Raw genomic sequence first — 21,092 nt, 5'->3', positions numbered from 1 at the left:
GGAACATAAGTTAAGGTATTGGAAATGCCCACTTACATTCCATTCCCCTTTCATCACTCACATTATTATTCATTGCTTGAAACAAGGCCCCATAGGCCAGAAGAGTTTTAGGGGAAGACAAAGCATTACAGACACCAGGGTTCCACTGCCCAATTTTATTGAGAACAAGGGCAGTAAAAGTGCTGTCAAAGAGAAGGGAGCCCAGGGGCTCCTTTTACAGTTAAGGTTTTTCAGCATTGGAGCCAGGGTTGGGAGGGCAACAAACCCCTTTCTCAAACAGGTTCACAGCGCTACCTTCAGCAGGACCTTCCCACAAAGCTTCCTTTAGCTTAGCACTTGGCACTTAAGGAAAAGAGGCCAAGAAAGGCAGCATTAAGACTACTAGCCCAGACTCATCAGGATACCCACTCAGCCAACTGCTTTAGTGCTTCTTCGTCTTCATCAGCTTTGGGAGCTTCGGGAACAAGGACACCCAGAGAAAGAAAAAAGCAATGTTAAAGCCTCAGCAATGCCCAATCATTCCCTGCTGTGACACTCAGAGCCTGCTGAATTCTCTCTGCAACATAGAACCTAAAGTGGCCCTTCTGCTTGTTGGGCTCCTGCTCATTCCCACAATACCTTATACAAATTAGAAAAAAGTTGCTTCTTGTTTCCAGCATTTGCAGCCTTAAACCAGGGTACACAGCTTGCTGAGTGGGGCACAGGCTGGATTTCAGTCCCATTCCCTTCTATGGTATCCCCTTAATGCAGTCAACAACTTGCACAACTGCAGCAACAGTCTTCTCTGCCTGGCTCCTCTGAGGCAGGATGGATGAGGAATAATCCCCTATCTCCCACCCTGTCAAGTCCTTGAGACAACAGAAGCCCACGTACCTGGCCCTGCAGGCAGATGTGTAGAGGGTACACTTGGCAATCTGACTGGGGGTTCTTGCTCCTTGTTGCCCACGTTTAACAACTCTCGGGCCAGTTCCTCTTGCTCCAGTTCCTCTAGCTCCTCCAACAGTTCATCCTGGATATGGGATAAGACTGTTCAAGATGAAGAAAGCAAACTTCACATACAAAAACATACTGCTTTGGGAGTTCCCCCTAAATGTGCCCAAGATCCTCTTTTGGGTGTTTCTTCTGCACAGTCCCGTGCTTCCTCCAATATTCCCTGGACCCGCATCCCCAATCACCTCATCCACATCATCTCCAAAGCCCACAGGCCGAGAAATGGCATCTGAGATCTGCTGGGCCACCTCCTGTTGTTCTGTGATGTCAGCCATCAGTTCATCTACCTTGTCAATGTCCCTAAGAACAAAATACACAGGCACGAAATCAGGCAACAACCCCCCTGGCTTTCTCGTCTCATACAAATGAAATTTATCCTGCCTTGTGGCCTCACACTGATAAGTCCATGGCTATCAGGCAGAAGAGATCCCTAGAAAATTATAAAAAGGCCAGTCTGGGCTAAGAAGTAGCAAGAAGCCACACTAGAGAGGATAGGTTGTCTTCTCTTCCCCAGAGGTCTTCAAGAATTAGAGAAATCAGGCAGCGCCTGAGGCTCAGTGAGTAGGGCACTAGCCCCGTATACTGAGGGTGGTGGGTTCAAACCAGGCCACAGCCAAACTGGGCGTTGTGGCAGACGCCTATAGTCCCAGCTTCTTGGGAGGCTGAGGCAAGAGAATCACCTAAGCCCAAGAGCTGGAGGTTGCTGTGAACTGTGACGCAACAGCACTCTAACGAGGGTGACAAAGTGAGACTCTGTCTCTCTAAAAAAAAAAAAAGAGAAATCGCCAGGCACAGTGGCTTACACCTATAATCCTAGCACTCTAGGAGGCAGAGGCGGGTGGATTGCTTGAGCTCATGAGTTCAAACCAGCCTGAGCAAGAGCGAGACCCTGTCTCTACTAAAAATAGAAAAACTGAGGCAAGAGGATTGCTTGAGCCCAAGAATTTGACATTGCTGTGAGCTGTGACACCATGGCACTCTACTCAGGATGATAGCTTGAGACTCTGTCTCAAAAAAAAAAAAAAAAAGTATTAGAGAAATCATCTTCGCTACCTTGAATGCTCCAGGCAGCAAAAGAAAATTATAGGAAGCAAGGAGGCTGACAGAGATCTCCCCACTACAAGTACCTATACTATAAATTCACATTCTGAGAGCCTCTAAAATTCAACATATAATACCAGGCCACCCTTCCAAATGCCTGGGTCCCTCCCCCCATACCTACATGTCCTGGTAGGCCTTCTTCATGCCTCGAGCAGCAAGCTCCATGGTACGAAGGACTTCTGTATTGGTGGTGGCATTCTCAATGGCCTCACGTTGAAATTCCAGGGTGGATAACGTCCCATCAGTTTGTGCCAGCTGCTGTTCCAATCTTTTCTTTCTCCGCAAAGCCTGTAGGGCAGCTGACCCAGCCCACACTCTGAACATCAGAGTCAGAAGCACCTGCTTCCCACCTTGGTCCTCCCATCAGCTTCTTTCCCTCATTACCTCTCTTATTCTTGGTCCCATGCTTCTTGGCCATTTGTAGCTCCTGCTGAATCTTCTGCTCCAGAAACTCCTGTTTCTTGATCAGTATCTTTTCTGTCTCCTTTAATTTCTGTATTGCTTCTTCAGGGGTTGGCCCCTTCTCCTTCTTCCCTGAAGAGTTCAATGGAGCAGGCCCATATTGTGTGAAGGAAAAATATTAGCCGCCAATCACTGAGTGCATAGTGTGTACTAGGCACTTCACTGTGTTAGTGCTAATTCCTGATCAATTCTCTATAATTAATGTACTATCTTCACTTTACAACTTCAAAACAGGCACAAAGATGTTAAAAATCACAACTAGTAAGAGAATGTGTGGGAATCGAAATGTGGCAGTATGACACTCCAAGCAACTGTCTTTCAAGTCATTTCCAGTCAATTTTTTTTCTTTTTACTTTTTTTTTTTTTTTTAGACAGTCTCCCTCTGCCACCCAGGCTAGAGTGCCATGATGTCAGCCTAACTCACAGCAACTTCAGACTCCTGGGTTTAAGCATTCAAGAAATCCTCCTGCCTCAGCCTCCTGAGTAGCTGGGACTATAGATGCCCTGCACAATGCCCAGCTAGTTTTTCTATTTTCAGGAGAGACAGAGTCTCACTCTTGCTCAGACTGCTCTCAAAAATCCTCCCACCTCAGCCTCCCAGAATGCTGGGATTACACATGTGACCCATCGCCCCCAGCCATTTCCAGTCACTTTTGATAATCACTGTTCTATTTGCTGTCTTAGGAAATGTTCAAGGTTTTGACTCCACAGGATCAAACTGAAAGAAGTACAGGGAGCTACAGAAAAAAAATCATATCTCAATTTCTCTCTGCATCTTCTATATTGTCATTTTTCCAAATAAAAATCTAATGACCTTTGCCTGCTTAAAATCCTTCCATATTCTCTATTGCCCACAGGATAAAATGCAAAACTTTTTAGGGAAATGAACAAGGCCCTTCATCATCTGGCTCTTGTTTACCTTTCCATCCATACTTCCCTCCTCCACACACACACACTCTTTCTCGCTGGGCAGTGAGAACTTCTCTTTGCCCTAAATACACATACTCTTTCCTGCCTCTATGTTTCTCATAGGCTGTTACTGCTTCCGGATTACCTCAGTTCTCCACCTGGCAAACAACTAGCCTTCTTGGTCACCACTCTCAATCCCTACTTCTGTGTTTCTCTGTCTTTTCAAGAGCAAATCCATCATTGAGTTGCTACACCATACTGTAAGGGCCTGGTTTTGCTTGTCTTTCCCCACCAAACATGAGTTTTAAGAAAGCAGTCTTTCTTCTTCACCTTAGATCCCTCTTGCCCAGTACAAAGCAGAACAAAGTTTTGGAAAAGACTGGATGAAGAGAGCAGGAAACTCGTCCCCACGCCTCCACAGTGGGAGCCGGCACGGTCGCCAAGCCATTCACTCATGTCCCCTCCCAGACCTCGAGCTCTTCCCTCTGGGAGCAGGGAAAGGCGGCAGACGGGAGGAAGGCGCCCTGACAAGGTAGGCCGCTGGACCGGAGATGAGCCTTGCTCCGCCATCTCATCTGTTCTCGGGTCAGCCTGTCTCCTGGGTCTCTTCCCCGTCCTGGCGCCGCGCTCAGGCTGAATGTCGCCGCGGTCTCCTCTCCCACCCCGCTCGGCTAGCACCTCCTGGCGGACCAGTCCCGCCCGGGCTCACCCTTCCCGAAGAGTCTGCCGAGACCACTCATCGCAGCCTTGCCTCTCCCGCCTCCGCCCCTCGGAGTCCTCCACACTTCCGCCTCGTTCCTGGGAGGGTGATGTCTCATCAAGCAGTCACCAGCCTTAGCCAATCCTCTTTAGGGCGCCGCCGCGACATCATCAACAGGCGCAAACAAGACCACCGCTATCATGCGACCCGAGCCGCCAGCCCCAGATCAACTCTCTTCTCTTAAAGCGGCCGCTTCATTTTCTACCACGTGAAAAGGTGCCCCCCACGCCACAACAGTTATGTATTTGTACTGCGGAGGGAAAAAAAACAGCGTAATGACACCCCGAAATATGGGACCAGTGGGACAGTTCTTTATACCCTTTATTACAGAGCTTGGGAAAGTAGGGTGGGTCGGGTTCCAGCCCAAAGGGATCACGGTCTTCACAAGTTTACATGGCACAACCTCATGCAGCATCATGTCTTACTGGGGTCTTCGCATTTCAGGACAACGATCCAGTTCACAGTCTAGAAAAACAGAAACTATCCACACTGTGGGTAAGATCTCTTCTGTCACACACAAATAGAATTTAATAAACTACAAATGCACCTGCAAATGCTGTCTTGATTTCTTTTCGGTGTTAGGCCTTAAGTGAGGTTCATTCACCAGGCTGGACCTCAGGGGCTAGTATGAGCCTTTGCAAATGTCTCTAACCCTTGAGTTAGGGTTTGAAGATTCATTCCATTCTGGACATGAATGCAGGTAACACCTAGAAGGAAAAAAAGTCACATTTCATCAGACACTCAGGGCTCTTCTTTATTACTCCCACCTTTTGTTGGTGCCAACCTATCATGCAGGTTATCCTCCCTGTATATGTCTACCTAACCCTCCTAGGAAAGAACCCTTTCTCCTCATGCCCCAAATGGCTATTCCAAACCCTTCAGTACCCAGTTTGCTGACATCCACAATATTTCGCCTCTCATCATCAAAGAAGATCATCTGGGAGAAAGGAACTCCAGTCTTCTGCTGCAACCTGTGCAAGACAGGGCAGGGGTAGCCAAGCTGGCATCGTGGTTCCTCAAGCCTTTCTGGTGCTCTCTCTCCCTGCTCCTGTCTTATCTCCACATACCTCTCAAAGTGTGTGACCTTACTGCCTGGATAGATTTCCCGATGAGCAAAGTATCTGACAAGGTCAAAGAGCTCCAGTAGCTGGTTGGCTCCTTCTATCTCACCTGTCCTGCAAAAAAGGTGTAGTAGATGGGATTAGGAGAGTGAAGGACCAGACCACAAGCAAAGTATATAATCAGGGAGAAATCAACTTGCTGTTTTTCAGGATGGATAGGCATCTTGGCCTTTATTCAACTCCAAAGCCTGCCTGACACAGTTGGTGTTGAGCCAATGTTTAATAATTAAAAGGTACAGGAGGCGGCGCCTGTGGCTCAGTGGGTAAGACGCCAGCCCCATATACCGAGGGTGGCGGGTTCAAACACGGCCACGGCCAAACTGCAACCAAAAAATAGCCGGGCATTGTGGCGGGCGCCTGTAGTCCCAGCTACTCGGGAGGCTGAGGCAGGAGAATCGCTTCAGCCCAGGAGTTGGAGGTTGCTGTGAGCTGTGATGCCAAGCACTCTACCTAGGGCGACAGCTTGAGGCTCTCTCAAATAAATAAATAAAAATAGAAACAGTAGCTGGGGGTTGTAGTGGGCACCTGATGTCCCAGCTACTTGGGAGGCTGAGGCAGGAAGGTCACTTGAACACAGGAGTTTGAGGTTGCTGTGAGCTGAGGCCATGGCACTGTAGCCTGGCGGCAGAGTGAGACTCTATCTCAAAAAAAGAAAAAAAAAAAGATACAGAAAACACTACAATGAAAAAAATGTACAAACGCTTGCACTTTTGCACCTAACATTTTGGAGCCTGCAGGATTCACGAGAAGTCTCATCACGCATGCATCCTTCAGCATTACGCTGACAGCTTTTGTTAGTAGCTCTGCTTACCGTGAAGCGGCCGCACCGGGCACCCCAAGGCGCTGCAATCGTTCCAGAACCTCAGGAACCTCTGGGTACAGTCGGATGTCCTGGTTCCGCCTATCTCGCACGGTTCCATCACTGGAGAAGCGAGGGTGCCCTCAGGTCCGAACAGGCAGCACCTCCCTACCCCTATCTTACCTGGCCCCAGTCCTCCCTATTCCTGCCTCACCTGCTCTTGTGGAACGGAGGATCTACGTGCGTGTCGACCCAGAAAGGCCAGAGTGTGTAATCTGTGAAAGGTGAAAACGGGAAGGTTTTCTCAGCCTCAGGAGGAACGAGGGACTAGACAGCTGCAGCTGGAGTGTGGAAAGGGAGAGCGTCCTGCGAAGCTTTGCCCCGTTCCTTACCCAGATCAAAGACTGCTAGTCTTGGGAGCGGCACCATGACCAACACTGGCAGGATATGTGCCCCGAGGTGGAGTTTTCTCCGGAGCCCTAGCAAGCCCAGCAACTCCAGCGGTTAAGGAGTGCCATAGAGAAAGGTCGACTAGAGCGTCGCCAAACCAGGCTTCAGCAATGGTCCTGGCGGTCACGCAATAGCGCCTTCTGATGCTGGGAGGGGGAGAGGACTGCAGCAAAGAACCAAAGCGACGCACGTAGAACAAGGGTCAAGCCTCTCCAAGGCATCCTCCCTTGCTTCTCCAAGCCACCCAACCGTGCCATATTCTAATACGCTAGAGAAGCCAAGGAAGGAAGGCCTTTTCTTCTAGCACCTCGTATCAAGTCAGACTTCAGTCATTCACAGCAGGTTGTCACTCCTCAGCCTTTCTCTATACCAGCCTCTCGATAGTGTAGAACCCAGAGCCCTCAGCAATATGCCAACATAAAGAATGTTGTGTCTGCTAAGCCTCTGAGGCCTTTCTCCAACCGGGCCCAAATGTCCAATAAAGCCACTATGGGAGGCAATTCACTCTCCCGGTTTCTACCCACCAACATTAGTAGTATGCTGGTAGATGTGTAATATGCAGTTTGCTGGGAGGAACTGATTTACAGTGTTTAACAATTTCTGTAAATACTCCTATCATGGCCAATTCCAAGTTACTAACATGAAGTCACTTAACATAGAGTTGGGAAGAGATGCCAGTAATTGGTATAAACTGGCTCCATCACACAACTGGAATTAGGCTTTTCTAGAGTCAGATAATCCTTAGATGAGCAACATCATTTCCAATCTCCTACTCCTTCAGTATACTCTGGTATAACTGAGTGAACAATGGACCCATTTAGATTTGTCACATTTGTGCAATAAAATAAAGATTCCAGGAGGCCAGGAAATATTTTATTGACAACCAGGGACATAGCCATAAGAGAGGGAAACACACAGGACTGCAAACTAAAACCCAACATCCAGCAAGGGCTCTCTGGGCCAGAAACACTGCATCCTGGGGTCCTCATAGTCTCCCACCAGTAGACACACAACAATGGGCATCCAGGGGAGGGGGTGGTGGCTCTGGTGTTCCAGAGAGTGAAAGGATATATGATGCCTCATTATGAGAGACAGGGTAAGAGGTAAAATGGAGTGAGGGGCTATCACTGCCTAAGACCATCTCCTCCTCTCAGAGCCAACACCAGGTGGAGGACTGAACCACCTAAGATCTTGTAATCAGCTGCTGTCTTTTCATCATTCCTGCAAGAAAAGAAAGAAAAAAAAAGTTTTTAAAATGCCATCTAGAACAGGGGTTCTTAACCTGAATTTCATGGATCTCTTTGGGGCCCTATGAACCTCAGAAAAAAATTCCATCTTTAGTTTGTTTTGTTTTTTGAGACAGAGTTTCACTTTGCCGCCTTCGGTAGAGCGCCGTGGCATCACAGCTCACAGCAACCTCCAGCTCTTGGGCTAGGGCGATTCTCTTGCCTCAGCCTCCCAAGTTGCTGGGACTACAGGAGCCTACCACAATGCCCGGCTATTTTTGTTGCAGTTGCCACTGCTGTTTTGGGGGGATTCCTGTTTTTGGGGATTGCTGTTTTGGCCGGGGCCGAGTTTGAACCCGTTACCCTCAGTATATGGGGCTGACACCCTAACCCCTGAGCCATAGGTGCCACCCTCCATCTTTAGTTTTACTAACCCCTACCTGAAATTTAGTATTTCTTTACATTTTAAACACAGGCAAAAAAACCACAGTAGTGTTAGTAATATGAGTAACTTATTAACAATGGAAATGACATCATATTCATGTTATAAGTGTTTATAGGTAACTTGAAAATGTTTCAAAATTATGGTAGTTATTAGACCCATTGTTAGATCTCATTTATTATATTAATAAGGAAGCATATATTACTATATCATAAATTTGTTTCACTATTTTGATAATGATATTTCAATTTGATAATCTGATAACTAATTTGATAATTAGTTTCCTTTGTAGTTCTATGTATTTAATTTTATACCTGAAAAAAACTCACTCTGAGGAGGGGCCTAGAGGCTTCACCACATTACCAAAGAGTCCAAGGCACCACAAGGAAGAGGCAGATCTAATCCACCTCCAGAATTTGCCCCCTTTCATCTTCACATAAGATTGCCATGCTCGGGTGGCACCTGTGGCTCAGTGAGTAGGGCGCCGGCCCCATATGCCGAGGGTGGCGGGTTCAAACCCAGCCCCGGCCAAACTGCAACAAAAAATAGCCGGGCATTGTGGCGGGTGCCTGTAGTCCCAGCTGCTCGGGAGGCTGAGGCAAGAGAATCGCGTAAGCCCAAGAGTTAGAGGTTGCTGTGAGCCGTGTGACGCCACGGCACTCTACCCGAGGGCGGTACAGTGAGACTCTGTCTCTACAAAAAAAAAATTAAAAAAAAAAAAAAAAAGATTGCCATGCTCTCATTCTCACTCCAAACTCACATCTGTTTGCCACTATAGATAAGCCGCTGCTGTTGTGGGGGGATTCCTTCTTTTTCCTCTACACGCTCCTTGATTCGCTCCACCTTTAGAGGGACAAGAAGTCAGATTGCTTTAGGGGTAGGACCATGGAAATGGAAAGAACAGGGGGTATGTAGATACCAGGAAAGCAAAAGGACCAAGTTCATAAGCATACTAAAATGTATACAGCAAGGAGAAGAGCAATATGAGGTGTTGGGTATACATCACCTTGTCTGTGGGCTCAATGTCAATCTCAATCTCCTTTCCGGTCAGCGTCTGAAATAGGCAAGGTTTTTATAAGTCCTACAACCCAATATACAATTTGTCTTTTAGGTAAAACATCTTGTCCTGGTCTCTGGGGATCTATTGCCTTCAGAGATGCACATTCTCAGTAACACTGCTTTAGAGAATCAGAAGACTTTGATCATACCTGTATCCATGAAATATTTTTAGTCTGTGTACAATTTTGGCAGCGCAAAATTATTTGCACCATTTGATCATCTTTTTAAAAAAATTTATTTTTATTAATCTTTTTTTATTATTCATCTGATCCTCTTTTAATTGCATAAGTCATCTTCCTCTGTCTCTTCTCACCCCCCTGCCCCAATGATACTGCAATGAGAGGTGTTCCAAGTATCCCTTCCAGTCAGAGGGACCTTGTTCGATTATAAATACCAATGCCAGAATGGTTCAGCGCCTGTGGCTCAAGTGGCTAAGGCGCCAGCCACATACACCTGAGCTGGCGGGTTCAAATTTAGCCCGGGCCTGCCAAACAATGACGGCTTCAACCAAGAAATAGCTGGGCGTTGTGGTGGGTGCCTGTAGTCCCAGTTACTTGGGAGGCAGAGGCAGAAGAATTGCTTGAGCCCAGGAGTTGGAGGTTGCTGTGAGCTGTGATGCCACAGCACTCTACCCAGAGTGACAGCTTGAGGCTCTGTCTCAAAAAGAAAAAAAAAAAAACCAATGCCAGAAATCAACATGCAGAAAATTCAAATTCTCAAGGACACCTCCAAACAGCGTTTTAAGAAACACCAGAATTCAACATATCTCCCATATCTTCTCTAGACTTCCACCTAAATCCTAAATTACAGTTCTTGTCTGCTTGACTTCTTCTGTAGGCTAAGGGTTGCTGATATCCAAACACAATGATTATACTAATTTTTTTTTTTTGCAACTTTTGGCTGGGGCTGGGCTTGAACCCGCCACCTCCGGCATATGGGGCCAGCACTCTACTCCTTTGAGCCACAGGCGCTGCCCTGATTATACTAATTGTACAGTCATAATTTCAGATTCCACTCAATCCAATCTCCTATCTGTCCTTGCTCTTAAAGCTCTATCTGCACTAGTCTACGGACATCCAGACCACAAACATAACATCCTCAGTCTAACTTAGGAGCATTTCTTTGCTTCTACTGCTTTCCTTGTGGCAAAACCCTCCCCTACTCCCTCTCCAAACTTCAAGGCCCCCCCCCTTTTTTTTTTGTAGAGACAGAGTCTCACTGTACCGCCCTCGGGTAGAGTGCCGTGGCGTCACACGGCTCACAGCAACCTCTAACTCTTGGGCTTACGCGATTCTCTTGCCTCAGCCTCCCGAGCAGCTGGGACTACAGGCACCCGCCACAACGCCCGGCTATTTTTCTGTTGCAGTTTGGCCGGGGCTGGGTTTGAACCCGCCACCCTCGGCATATGGGGCCGGCGCCCTACTCACTGAGCCACAGGCGCCGCCCTAAACTTCGAGGCCCCTTTAATATAAGATCTCTTCTTATATAATGCCTAGACTTGTTTCCAGTGCACTTTATTAATACTTCCATCAATACTAATTACAGCTAGTTGTTTAAGTGCTAAACTCTCCAACTTACACTTCCTAAAGGACACGGACTATTCATCTTTCTAACCCAAACACAGAGCACAGTGTTTAAGTAGAAGTAGTGAATAAACATTTGTGGAAGGGCTAACTGCACTGATGATCCTGTCATAGTCACAGCCAACATTTAGTGAATGCTTTTTTTTTTTCTTTGAGACAGAGTCTCACTTTGTCACCCCTTGTAGAGTGCCGGAGTGTCATAGTTCACAGCAACCTCAAACTCTTAGGCTCAAGTGATTATCTTGCCTCAGCCTACTGAGTAGCTGGGACTTACAGGAACCTGCCACAACACCCGGCTATTTTTAGAGATGAGGACTCACTCTAGCTCAAGCTGGTCTCGAACTTGTAAGCTTAAGCAATCTGCCCGCCTCAGCCTCCCAGAGTACAGACATGAGCCACCTCGCCCCACCTTAGTGAATGCTTTCTAAGCGTTAGAAACTATGCTGGGCAACTCATATAACATTGTCACAATTAATTCTCCCAAGCATTTGTGAATACTATTTCTATTTCCACTTTATAGATGAAAATAGGACTTGGAGGTTAAAAAGCACACCTATCCAGTCAAAAGTAGAGAATGGATTTAAACACAAATTCTCTGGCCCCAGAACCCTTGCTTTTTAACTCTTGTACTCTGTCCTGCCTAACTGAGTCTAGCTGAGCTAGTACTGGATACAGGGTCTTGGTACATCACCCAGGCTGGAGTGCAGTGGTATGATCATTGATCAATGTAACCTTGAGTTCTTGGGCTCAAGGGATCCTCCCACCTTGACTTCCTGAGTAGCTAGGACTACAGATGACTGCCACCATGCCCAGCTAATTAAAAAGAATTTTTTTAAAAGATGAAATCTTGCCCAGGCTGGTCCTGAACCCCTGGTCTCAAGCAATCCTCCTGCTTCAGCCTCCCAAAATGCTGGGATTATAGGCATGAGCCACTGTACCCAGAAATATATGCCCCTACCTAATGAATGGAAAAGTTTGCAATTCTATGATGTCCCACAAATTACTTCACTTTATTGATCATAATACTTTAAATACAAAGACCTTTCAACCAGACAATTCCATTCCTAGATAGCTAACTTATCGGAAAAACTTGGCCCCGTATCCAAAGAGGTACATGTGAGGCTGACTGCAGTACCACTGATAGCTTAATAATGCCCATTAATAAGAAAATTATTAAACTATGGTACATCCTTAGAATGCAAAGGAAAGAGCTAAAGAATGTATAATTCTTTAAAGACCATATAATTACATATCCTTTTTTTTTTTTTTGAGACAGACTCTATGTCGCCCTGGGTAGACTGCCATGCTGTCACAGCTCACAGTGACCTCTAACTCTTGGGCTTAAATGATTCTCTTGCCTCGACCTCCCAAGTAGCTGGGACTACAGGCGCCCACCACATGCCTGGCTATTTTTTGGTTGTAGTTGTCACAGTTGTTAGGCTGGATTTGAACCGGCCAGCTCTGGTGTATGTGGAGCTGAGCCTACACATCATTTTTTATATACAGACATACGTACCTACACAGAAAAAAGGATTTTTTTTTCTAGGTCCCAAAAGTAGAGAAGGAGAAGGATTACAAGTATACCTATCTCTTAGAATAGTGATTTATCTTTGAGCAGGAGAATAGGGCTAAGGGGAGGGTATATAGAGTATAGCCTTTTATCTGTACTGTTCATAAAACATATTCCTAGCTGTGGCGGGCGCCTGTAGTCCCAACTACTTGGGAGGCTGAGGTAAGAAGATCACTTGAGCCTAAGAATTTTTTTTTTTTGTAGAGACAAAGAGTCTCACTGTACCACCCTCGGGTAGAGTGCCATGACGTCACACAGCTCACAGCAACCTCAAACTCTTGGGCTTACGTGATTCTCTTGCCTCAGCCTCCCAAGCAGCTGGGACTACAGGCGCCTGCCACAATGCCTGGCTATTTTTTTGTTGCAGTTTGGCGGGGGCTGGGTTTGAACCCACCACCCTCAGCATATGGGGCCGGCGCCCTACTCACTGAGCCACAGGCGCCGCCCAAGCCTAAGAATTTGAGTTTGCTATGAGCTCAGCACTCTACTAAGGGTGACAAAGTGAGACTGTCTCAAATGAATACATAAACAAACTTCCAAGACTGGGCCTTTACTACCGAAATTGACTACAGGGGCTCATAAATTTATCCAGAGAGCCATCTGACACTACGGTCTCCTTGCAACAATACTTCTAGGTAAATAATCATGACTGCGTCCAAGAATATACTTACAACAATGATCACTGCAGCCTTTTGATACTGAAAAATTAGAAACACAATCTACATATCAAACAATTGAGGGTTAAATATTTTTTTTCTTTTTTTTTTTGAGAGAGTCTCACTTTGTTGCCCTTGGTAGAGTGCCTGACGTCATAGCTCACAGCACCCTCAAACTCTTAGGCTCAAACAATTCTCTTGCCTCAGCATCCTGAGTACCCGGGACTACAGGCACCTGCCACAACACCCAGCTATATTTTAGAGATGGGGTCTCGCTCTGGCTCAGGCTGGTCTCCAACTCTTGAGCTCAGGCAATCCACCTGCATCAGTCTCCCAGAGTGCTGGGATTACAGGTGTGAACCACTACACTAGGCCTCTTTTTTTTTTTTTAATTATTAAATCATAGCTGTGTACGTTAATATAATCATGGGGCACCATACACTTTTTTTTTTTTTTTGTAGAGACAGAGTCTCACTTTATTGCCCTTGGTAGAGTGCTGTTCCATCACAGCTCACAGCAACCTCCAGCTCCTGGGCTTAAGCAATTCTCTTGCCTCAGCCTCCCCAGTAGCTGGGACCATAGGCGCCCGCCACAACGCCCGGCTATTTTTTGTTGCAGTTCGGCTGGGGCCAGGTTTGAGCCCACCACCCTTGGTATATGGGGTCGGCGCCCCACTCACTGAGCCACAGGTGCCGTCCCATACACTGGTTTTATATACCATTTGACATATTTTCATCACACTGGTTAACATAGCCTTCCTGGCATTTTCTTAGTTATTGTGTTAAGACATTTATATTCTACATTCAGTAAGTTTCACATGTACCCTTGTAAGATGCACCATAGGTGTGATCCCACCAATCACCCTCCCTCCGCCCATCCTCCCCCCTCCCCTCCCCTCCCTCTCCACCTTCTCCATATTCTTAGGTTATAACTGGGTTATAGCTTTCATATGAAAGCCATAAATTAGTTTCATAGTAGGGCTAAGTACATTGGATAATTTTTCTTCCATTCTTGAGATACTTTACTAAGAATATGTTCCAGCTCCATCCATGTAAACATGAAAGAGGTAAAGTCTCCATCTTTCTTTAAGGCTGCATAATATTCCATGGTGTACATATACCACAATTTATTAATCCATTCGTGGATCGATGGGCACTTTCTTTTTTTTTTTTAATGAGGCTCATCAAGTGAAGCAGCGGCAATGGAGAAGGAGCAGAGAAATCTGTGGCAGGTTGTGATTAATTAGTTGTAAACACAACTGCACTCTGACCAGCCAAGGATTAAATTATGATACAATCATAGATGAAAAATTACAAAATACTCAAACAATGCTTAGGATATAATAATTTGGGATATACACACACATACATATTTTTTGAGACAGTGTCTCTTTCTGTGCCCTGGGTCGAATGCTGTGGCATCATACCTCACAGCATCCTCAGTCTCTTGGACTCAAGCAATCCTCTTCAGCCTCCCAAGTAGCTGGGACTACAGGCACCCACCAAAACACTCAGCTAGTTTTTCTGTTTTTTAGTAGAGATGGGGTCTCACTGTTGCTAGAATCCTGAGCTCAAGTAATCCCCCCACCTCGTCCTCCCAGAGTGCTAGGGTTATAGGCATAAGCCACTGCGCCTGGCCTATGATTTGGGATATATTAACAACATAGTGGCTGGGCGCCTGTGGCTGAAGCGGCTTAGGCACCAGCCACGTACACCTGAGCTGGCGGGTTCGAATCCAGCCCGGGCCCGCCAAACAACAATGACGGCTGCAACCAAAAAATAACCAGGCATCGTGGCAGGTGCCTGTGGTCCCAGCTACTTGGAAGGGGGAGACAGGAGACTCGCTTGAGCCCAGGAGTTGGGAGGTTGCTGTGAGCTGTGATGCCATTGCATCACTCTACCCAGGGCAACAGCTTGAGGCTCTGTCTCAAAAAAAAAACAAACCAATAAACTGAAAAAGCAAGTTCCAGTATATTGAGTATAATTCCAATTTTGTAAAAAGATGTATGTACATTTGTAAATGCCCTCGATAAAAGCTCAGAAGGATGGGTGGCGCCTGTGGCTCAGTGAGTAGGGTGCCAGCCCCATATACCGAGGGTGGCGGGTTCAAACCCAGCCTCGGCTGAAGTGCAACCAAAAAAAAAAAAAAAAATAGCCGGGCGTTGTGGCGGGCGCCTGTAGTCCCAGCTGCTTGGGAGGCTGAGGCAGGAGAATCACGGAAGCCCACGAGCTACAGGTTGCTGTGAGTCCTGTGACATCATGGCACTCTACCAAAGGCGGTAAAGTGAGACTCTGTCTCTACCAAAAAAAAAAAAAAAAAAGCTCAGAAGGATATACATATATACAGTACATCAGTGCTTTTTCCTTGAGCTGTGTGATTACAGGTGATTTTAATTACATCAGTTGTACTTGTCTGCATTTTCTATGTTTTATACTATGTGAATATGTTGTAATGAGGAAAAAATATGTTTAAAGTGGCTTCTTTGAAAAGGGTATAAGGAAATGATTTATAAAGCAACATTGTTAAATAGAAATGTAATATGTACAAGCCACATACACAATTTTAAATTTACTAGTAGCCACTTTTTTTTTTTTTGACAGAGTCTCACTTTGTCGCCCTTGGTAGAGTGCCATGGTATTATAGCTCACAGCAACCTCAGACTCTTGGGCTCAAGAAATTTTCTTGCCTCAGCCTCCTGAGTAGCTGAGACTACAGGCAGCTGCCACAATGCCTATTTTTAGAGAGGGGTCTCGCTCCTGCTCAGGCTGGTCTTGAACCTGGGAGCTCCAGCAGTCCACTGGCCTTGGCAACCCAGAGTGCTAGGATTACAGGTATGAGCCACCGTGCCTGGCCTTGGTAGCCACATTTCAAAAGTTTTCTTTTAAAGGTAAAATTAATTTTAATGTTTCAAACCCCAATATAACCAAAATATTGTCATTCAACTTGTTACCAGTATAAAATGATGAATATATGTTATATTTTTCCCCTTAGCCAAACCTTCAAAATCCTGTATTTCATACATGCAAATTCAGATGGTAAATTTTCATCTGAAATACTGAATCTGTATTTAAGTTTCATAATTTATAGCTGAAAAAGTAGATTTATATACCCAGTTTGTTCCAAATATACTTGAAAGTTTTCCAGTGACAAAATCAAAATATAGCTTTTAAATTTAAATGTAATCCCATTACTAGGCATCCACCCAGAAGAAAAAAAAATCCTTTATCTTAAGGATATTTGCACAATTTACAATCACCAAAATATGGGAACAGCCTAAATGCTCACCAACCCAAGAATGGATTAACAAGCTGTGGTATATGTATAATGGAATACTATTCAGCCACGAAAAGTTGGAGACTTTACATCTTTTGTACTAACCTGGATGGAGGTGGAACACATTCTTCATAATAAGCATCACAAGAATGGAGAAGAAAAAATCCAATATACTCTAATATGAAGGCAGTCGGTGAGCCATTAAAAGAGGAGGGGAGGGAAATAAGCAAGTGGGGAGAGCGGAGGAGGGGGATGGGGTCTCAGTGCATGGCACACCTTTTGGGGTTGGGACACAATTATAAGAGGGACTTGGGGTGATGCCTGTGGCTCAAGGAGTAGGGCACCAGCCCCATATGCCGGAGGTGGTGGGTTCAAACCCAGCCCCGGCCAAAAACCGCAAAAAAAAAAAGAGGGACTTTATCTAACAAATGCAATCAGTGTAACCTAATTCTTTGTACCCTCAATGAATCCCAAACAATAAAAAAAGAAAAAAAAGTGTCTCATGCCTGTAATCCTAGCACTCTGGGAGGCTGAGGCAGGTGGATTGCCTGAGCTCATGGGTTCGAGACCAGCCTGAGCAAGAGACCTTATTTTAAAATATTAGCCCGTGCCTGTATTCCCAGCTACTTGGGAGGCTGAGGCAAGAGAATCTCTTAAGCCCAAGGGTTTGAGGTTGCTGTGAGCTGTGACGCCATAGCACTCTACCGAGGGTGACATAATAAGACCCTGTCTCAAAAATATATAAAAAAGCTCGGTGCCTATGGCTCAAGCAACTAAGGTGCCAGCCACATACACCAGAGCTGGCGGGTTCAAATCCAGCCCAGGCATGCCAAACAATGACAACTATAACCAAAAAATAGCCAGGCGTGGTGGCAGGCACCTGTAGCCCCAGCTATTGGGGAGGCTGAGGCAAAAGAATGGCTTAAGCCCCAGAGTTGGAGGTTGCTGTGAGCTGGGACGCCACTGCACTCTACCCAGGGCAATAGCTTGAGACTCTGTCTCAAAAAAAAAAAAAAAATGTGGGCAGCGCATGTGACTCAGTGAGTAGGGCACCGGCTCCATATACCGAGGGTGGTGGGTTCAAACCCAGCCCCAGCCAAACTGCAACAAAAAATAGCCGAGCTGTTGTGGCAGGCGCCTGTAGTCCCAGCTACTTGGGAAGCTGAGGCAAAAGAATTGCCTAAGCCCAAGAGCTGGAGGTTGCTGTGAGCTGTGACGCCATGACACTCTTCCAAGGGCAACAAAGTGAGACTCAATCTCTAAAAAAAAAAAAAATTTTTAAGTTAAAAAAAAAAAACTTAAAAAAAAATGTGTATATCGTTCTATCTATCTATATATATAAATTAAAAATAGCCGGGTGTTGTGGCGGGCACCTGCAGTCCCAGCTACTTGGGAGGATGAGGCAAGAGGATCACTTGAGCCCAAGAGTTTGTGGTTGCTGCGAGCTATGATGCCATGGCATTCAACCAAGGGCAACAATGTGAGACTTTGTCTCCAAAAAAAAAAATTAATTAATTAATTTAAATAAATAAATTTAAATGCAATAAAAATTTCATTTCTGGCCAAGTCGGTGGCTTATGCCTGTACTCCTACTATTCTGGGAGGCTGAGGCAGGTAGATTGTTTGAGCTCAGGAGTTTGAAACCAGCCTGAGCAAGAATGAGACTCCATTTCTACTAAAAATAGGAAAAACAGCCAGGCTTTGTGGCAGGTGCCTGTAGTCCCAGTTACTCAGCAGGCTGAGGCAAGAGTGTTACTTGAGCCCAAGAGTTTGAGGTTGCTATGTGCTATGACGCCATGGCATTCTAGCTAGGGCACAGAATGAGACTGTCTCAAAGAAAGAAAATAAAAAGAACCATGGGGGCGGTGCCTGTGGCTCAAGGAGTAGGGCAACGGTCCCATATGCCGGAGGTGGGGGGTTCAAACCTAGCCCTGGCCAAAAACCACACACACACACAAAAAAAAAAAAAAAAAAAAAAAAAAAACACGGATTTTATAGTATCTTAAAAGGAAAAATAAAAAAAACATAGCCAAGATGTGGTGGTTCATGCCTGTTATCCTAGCACTTTGGGAGGCCAATGTGAGAGGACTGCTTGAGGCCAGGAGTTTGAGACCAGTCTTATAGCAAGACCATGTCTCTAAAAAAAAACAGCAAAATAGCTGAACATGGTGGTTCATGCTGCAGTCCAGGTAACAGCACAATTATGTCTCGAAAACAAGAAATAACCTCCCCCCCCAAAAGAAAAAAATCCCACACAAATGAGGGAAATAGGTGCTCATAGTAAAGAGAGTTGCCAAAGTAATCTGCAATGAGGAAATGAATGCATAATGTGGGATTAGGAAGTAATCTGATAGCACCTGTAGTCCCAGCTGCTCGGGAGGCTGAGGCAAGAGAATCACTTAAGCCCAGGAGTTGGTGGTTGCTGTGAGCTGTGTGAGACCACGGCACTCTACCGAGGGCCATAAAGTGAGACTCTGTCTCTACAAAAAAAAAAAAAAGAGGTAATCTGATAAAAAAGCTCAAGGAAGACCTATAAATTATGATTTCTGTACACCGTGTCTTGGTTTAGATCCTATACTTTAGAGGGGCTATTATAGTAGGAAAACCCAGTTGGAGGTATCATACAGAAATAAAGATATGAGTTAATGAGACTCTCAGAACAAAGTGAGAGTAATGGAAATGGAAAGAAAAATTAAGCAGAAGTTTCAAGTAAAAAGTCAGATCTTATAAAAAGAACAATGACTCTAAAGAACTGCATTCCATTCACCTGGTAGATTGATACGAGCTGTGTACTGGGGAGGTGTCTTAAGATAGAAGATGATGCATTTAATTTTAAAAACCCAGAAATGAGGATTTAATTGCAAAGGATTACAGAACAATATGGAAGTCATCTGCACAGAGACAACAGTTGAAAAACGAATAATTCACAAAGGAACTCTAATAAAACCTATCATTTATATAGTAATTAACAGCTATCTCATTGCTTTCATATGTATTTACTAAACAGAGATGTAGCAAACAAAAGAGATAGGAGACCTGTTTGAGACAGAAAGGTAAGCATCACAGAAAACTGGCAATTTTAAAGAAGTATTAAATAAAAATGGATTCAAAGAAGAGACAAAATCTGGAACCTTGCTATTCAAAGTGAATTCTCCAAATATGTAACATTAGCTACCTGGAAGCCTGTTAGAAATGCAGAATCTTGTGCCCCAATCTAGATCCTTGGAATCGGAATCAGCATTTCAGCAAAACCACTGAGTGATTATTTAGCATTTTGAAGTCTGAGAAGCCCATCTAGAACAGTATTTTTTTCCCAAGGTTCCACATATAGCACTGATTTCATTTTTTCAAATAGCATGCTTTAAACTGCAGGCCTAAACTCATCATTGGATTATAAAAACAACTTAGAATGGAATTGAAATTTTCAGAGCGTATCACACATAGTAAGTTCTTTGTGTCTGTATGGGTCATAGTGTAAAATTTTTAGTGTGGGCTGAAAATAAAAATTCTTACCCAGCAGTATATTCTTATTTTCTATTTTTAAAAAAGTTGCCTGGGACCCACTGATCTATTAAACTCATCTCATGAAACTTAAATTTGAAAAACAATGATATTTAACATGCTGTTTGGCTTCAGACATTAGCTAGGAGGTTTGTAAGGACTAGAGAAAAGAAAGTTAAGAATGACTATTATGTATGGTAAATACGTAAGGAGCTGATGAAATAATGGTAGACTGACTTAGCTAAAAAAAGCCAAATTAGAATTGGACTGCATCAATTATCGGTTTTGTCTTTGAAGAGATAAAAGAAGAAATAGCAGATAGGTCCAATAAGCGTTGTTGGAAATTGGTGACTAACCACAGGCTCTAAGAGATGAAGATTAAGGAAACGTGGCTGGTACCAAGAATTAGGGCACTGGTAACTGGCCTGTCTCAGCCAAGAAGTGAGGCTGGTCCAGGATGCCTGACTCAGAAGAGCAAGTGACGACTGAAAACATTCCCTCCCAGCTTTGGTCCCTGAAGGATGGCTGAGATACTATATATACCTTGGCAAACACCAATAAAGGCACAATCCAGCCCCTGGGAGATCACGGATCCTCCAGGCTAATGTTTTCAGTGCTGTGTTTGGAGGTAGCCTACGCTAGGGGCTAGGAGAAGCTGGTAACCCTGAGCATGAAAACCCAGAGCTTTTTACTCCAAGAATTCAAGAGAGAGGGGAGCCAAATTGCTGCTAGGCCTTCTCTAAGACTGCTGGGGTTCGAGTACAGTGAAACCTCGGACAAAATCGTCCTCCTTCTGGGTCACGGTACATTCCTAGTGAGAAAGTAAGGACGCCAGAGACCCTAGGGTCGTCAGGCAGGGCCAGCCCCCGGCTCTCAAAGCCCTCCAGGGGGCCCCTTCTTTCCCGTCGCCCCTCGCGCGGAGTCCTGAGGCTGTCAGCACCCTCCAGGCTCGGGAAAGGCGTGGTTTTCCTTTCCCTCTTTTCCCGTAAGGCACAGCTGCCAGCCCAGTACCACTGCGTCTTGGCAAGGCTGGAGGTGCTCCCACCTTCACTTTAATTAGCATCTTCTTTCCAGTTTGAGGCTGCACACGGATAAATTGCTCCTTCTGCCGCTGTGGTCGCTGCTGCCGCTCTCCAGCACTCTGCTGTGGAAGTCACTTCTGCTTCCGGGTCACTGTCTGGCTTCACCCC

The 21,092-nt window shown here is 45.4% G+C and overlaps 3 protein-coding genes across 4 annotated transcripts; all 3 read right to left on the bottom strand.

Moving 5' to 3' along the window:
- Positions 1 to 145: 145 nt before the first annotated feature.
- CHMP4A (charged multivesicular body protein 4A) lies at positions 146 to 4,512 on the bottom strand. The gene is made up of 6 exons (XM_053593448.1): positions 4,172 to 4,512; positions 2,476 to 2,625; positions 2,213 to 2,390; positions 1,176 to 1,290; positions 874 to 1,009; positions 146 to 454 (listed from the first exon to the last, which is right to left on the bottom strand). Exons 1-6 carry the CDS (start codon positions 4,278 to 4,280, stop codon positions 396 to 398), a joined length of 747 nt encoding a protein of 248 aa, XP_053449423.1. The 5' UTR covers positions 4,281 to 4,512; the 3' UTR covers positions 146 to 395.
- A 64-nt stretch (positions 4,513 to 4,576) lies between these two features.
- MDP1 (magnesium dependent phosphatase 1) lies at positions 4,577 to 6,678 on the bottom strand. 2 transcript variants are annotated; one of them, XR_008380581.1, is made up of 7 exons: positions 6,535 to 6,678; positions 6,357 to 6,417; positions 6,155 to 6,265; positions 5,290 to 5,397; positions 5,108 to 5,193; positions 4,770 to 4,929; positions 4,577 to 4,702 (listed from the first exon to the last, which is right to left on the bottom strand). XR_008380581.1 is itself a non-coding variant. In XM_053593449.1 (6 exons), the coding sequence occupies exons 1-6, from the start codon at positions 6,569 to 6,571 to the stop codon at positions 4,838 to 4,840; spliced, it is 495 nt and encodes a 164-aa protein (XP_053449424.1). In that variant the 5' UTR covers positions 6,572 to 6,678; the 3' UTR covers positions 4,719 to 4,837. The 2 variants fall into 2 exon arrangements, 1 of the variants encoding a protein (XP_053449424.1); XM_053593449.1 differs by lacking the exon at positions 4,577 to 4,702 and having other exon boundaries at positions 4,719 to 4,929.
- A 765-nt stretch (positions 6,679 to 7,443) lies between these two features.
- Positions 7,444 to 21,041, bottom strand: NEDD8 (NEDD8 ubiquitin like modifier). Its single transcript, XM_053593450.1, has 4 exons — positions 20,948 to 21,041; positions 9,267 to 9,314; positions 9,021 to 9,103; positions 7,444 to 7,813 (listed from the first exon to the last, which is right to left on the bottom strand). Exons 1-4 carry the CDS (start codon positions 20,963 to 20,965, stop codon positions 7,717 to 7,719), a joined length of 246 nt encoding a protein of 81 aa, XP_053449425.1. The 5' UTR covers positions 20,966 to 21,041; the 3' UTR covers positions 7,444 to 7,716.
- Positions 21,042 to 21,092: the final 51 nt, after the last annotated feature.

Source organism: Nycticebus coucang, chromosome 6 (assembly GCF_027406575.1).
Source record: "Nycticebus coucang isolate mNycCou1 chromosome 6, mNycCou1.pri, whole genome shotgun sequence".
Lineage (NCBI taxonomy): Eukaryota > Metazoa > Chordata > Mammalia > Primates > Lorisidae > Nycticebus > Nycticebus coucang.
The sequence above is the reverse complement of the archived record's forward strand: the minus strand, read 5'-3'. Positions and strand labels throughout refer to the sequence as shown.

Coding starts and splice junctions, on each gene's coding strand:
- CHMP4A (XM_053593448.1), bottom strand. CDS start 4,280: ATGAGACATCACCCTCCCAGGAACGAGGCGGAAGTGTGGAGGACTCCG. Junction 2,626..4,171: donor CGGCAGACTCTTCGGGAAGG/GTGAGCCCGGGC, acceptor TGAACTCTTCAG/GGAAGAAGGAGAAGGGGCCA. Junction 455..873: donor ACATCTGCCTGCAGGGCCAG/GTACGTGGGCTT, acceptor TTGTTCCCGAAG/CTCCCAAAGCTGATGAAGAC.
- MDP1 (XM_053593449.1), bottom strand. CDS start 6,571: ATGGTGCCGCTCCCAAGACTAGCAGTCTTTGATCTGG. Junction 6,418..6,534: donor ACTAGCAGTCTTTGATCTGG/GTAAGGAACGGG, acceptor CACCTTTCACAG/ATTACACACTCTGGCCTTTC. Junction 4,930..5,107: donor TGTGGATGTCAGCAAACTGG/GTACTGAAGGGT, acceptor TTTTCCTTCTAG/GTGTTACCTGCATTCATGTC.
- NEDD8 (XM_053593450.1), bottom strand. Junction 9,104..9,266: donor ACATTGAGCCCACAGACAAG/GTGATGTATACC, acceptor GTCCCTCTAAAG/GTGGAGCGAATCAAGGAGCG. Junction 7,814..9,020: donor ATCTATAGTGGCAAACAGAT/GTGAGTTTGGAG, acceptor CTTTTCTTGCAG/GAATGATGAAAAGACAGCAG.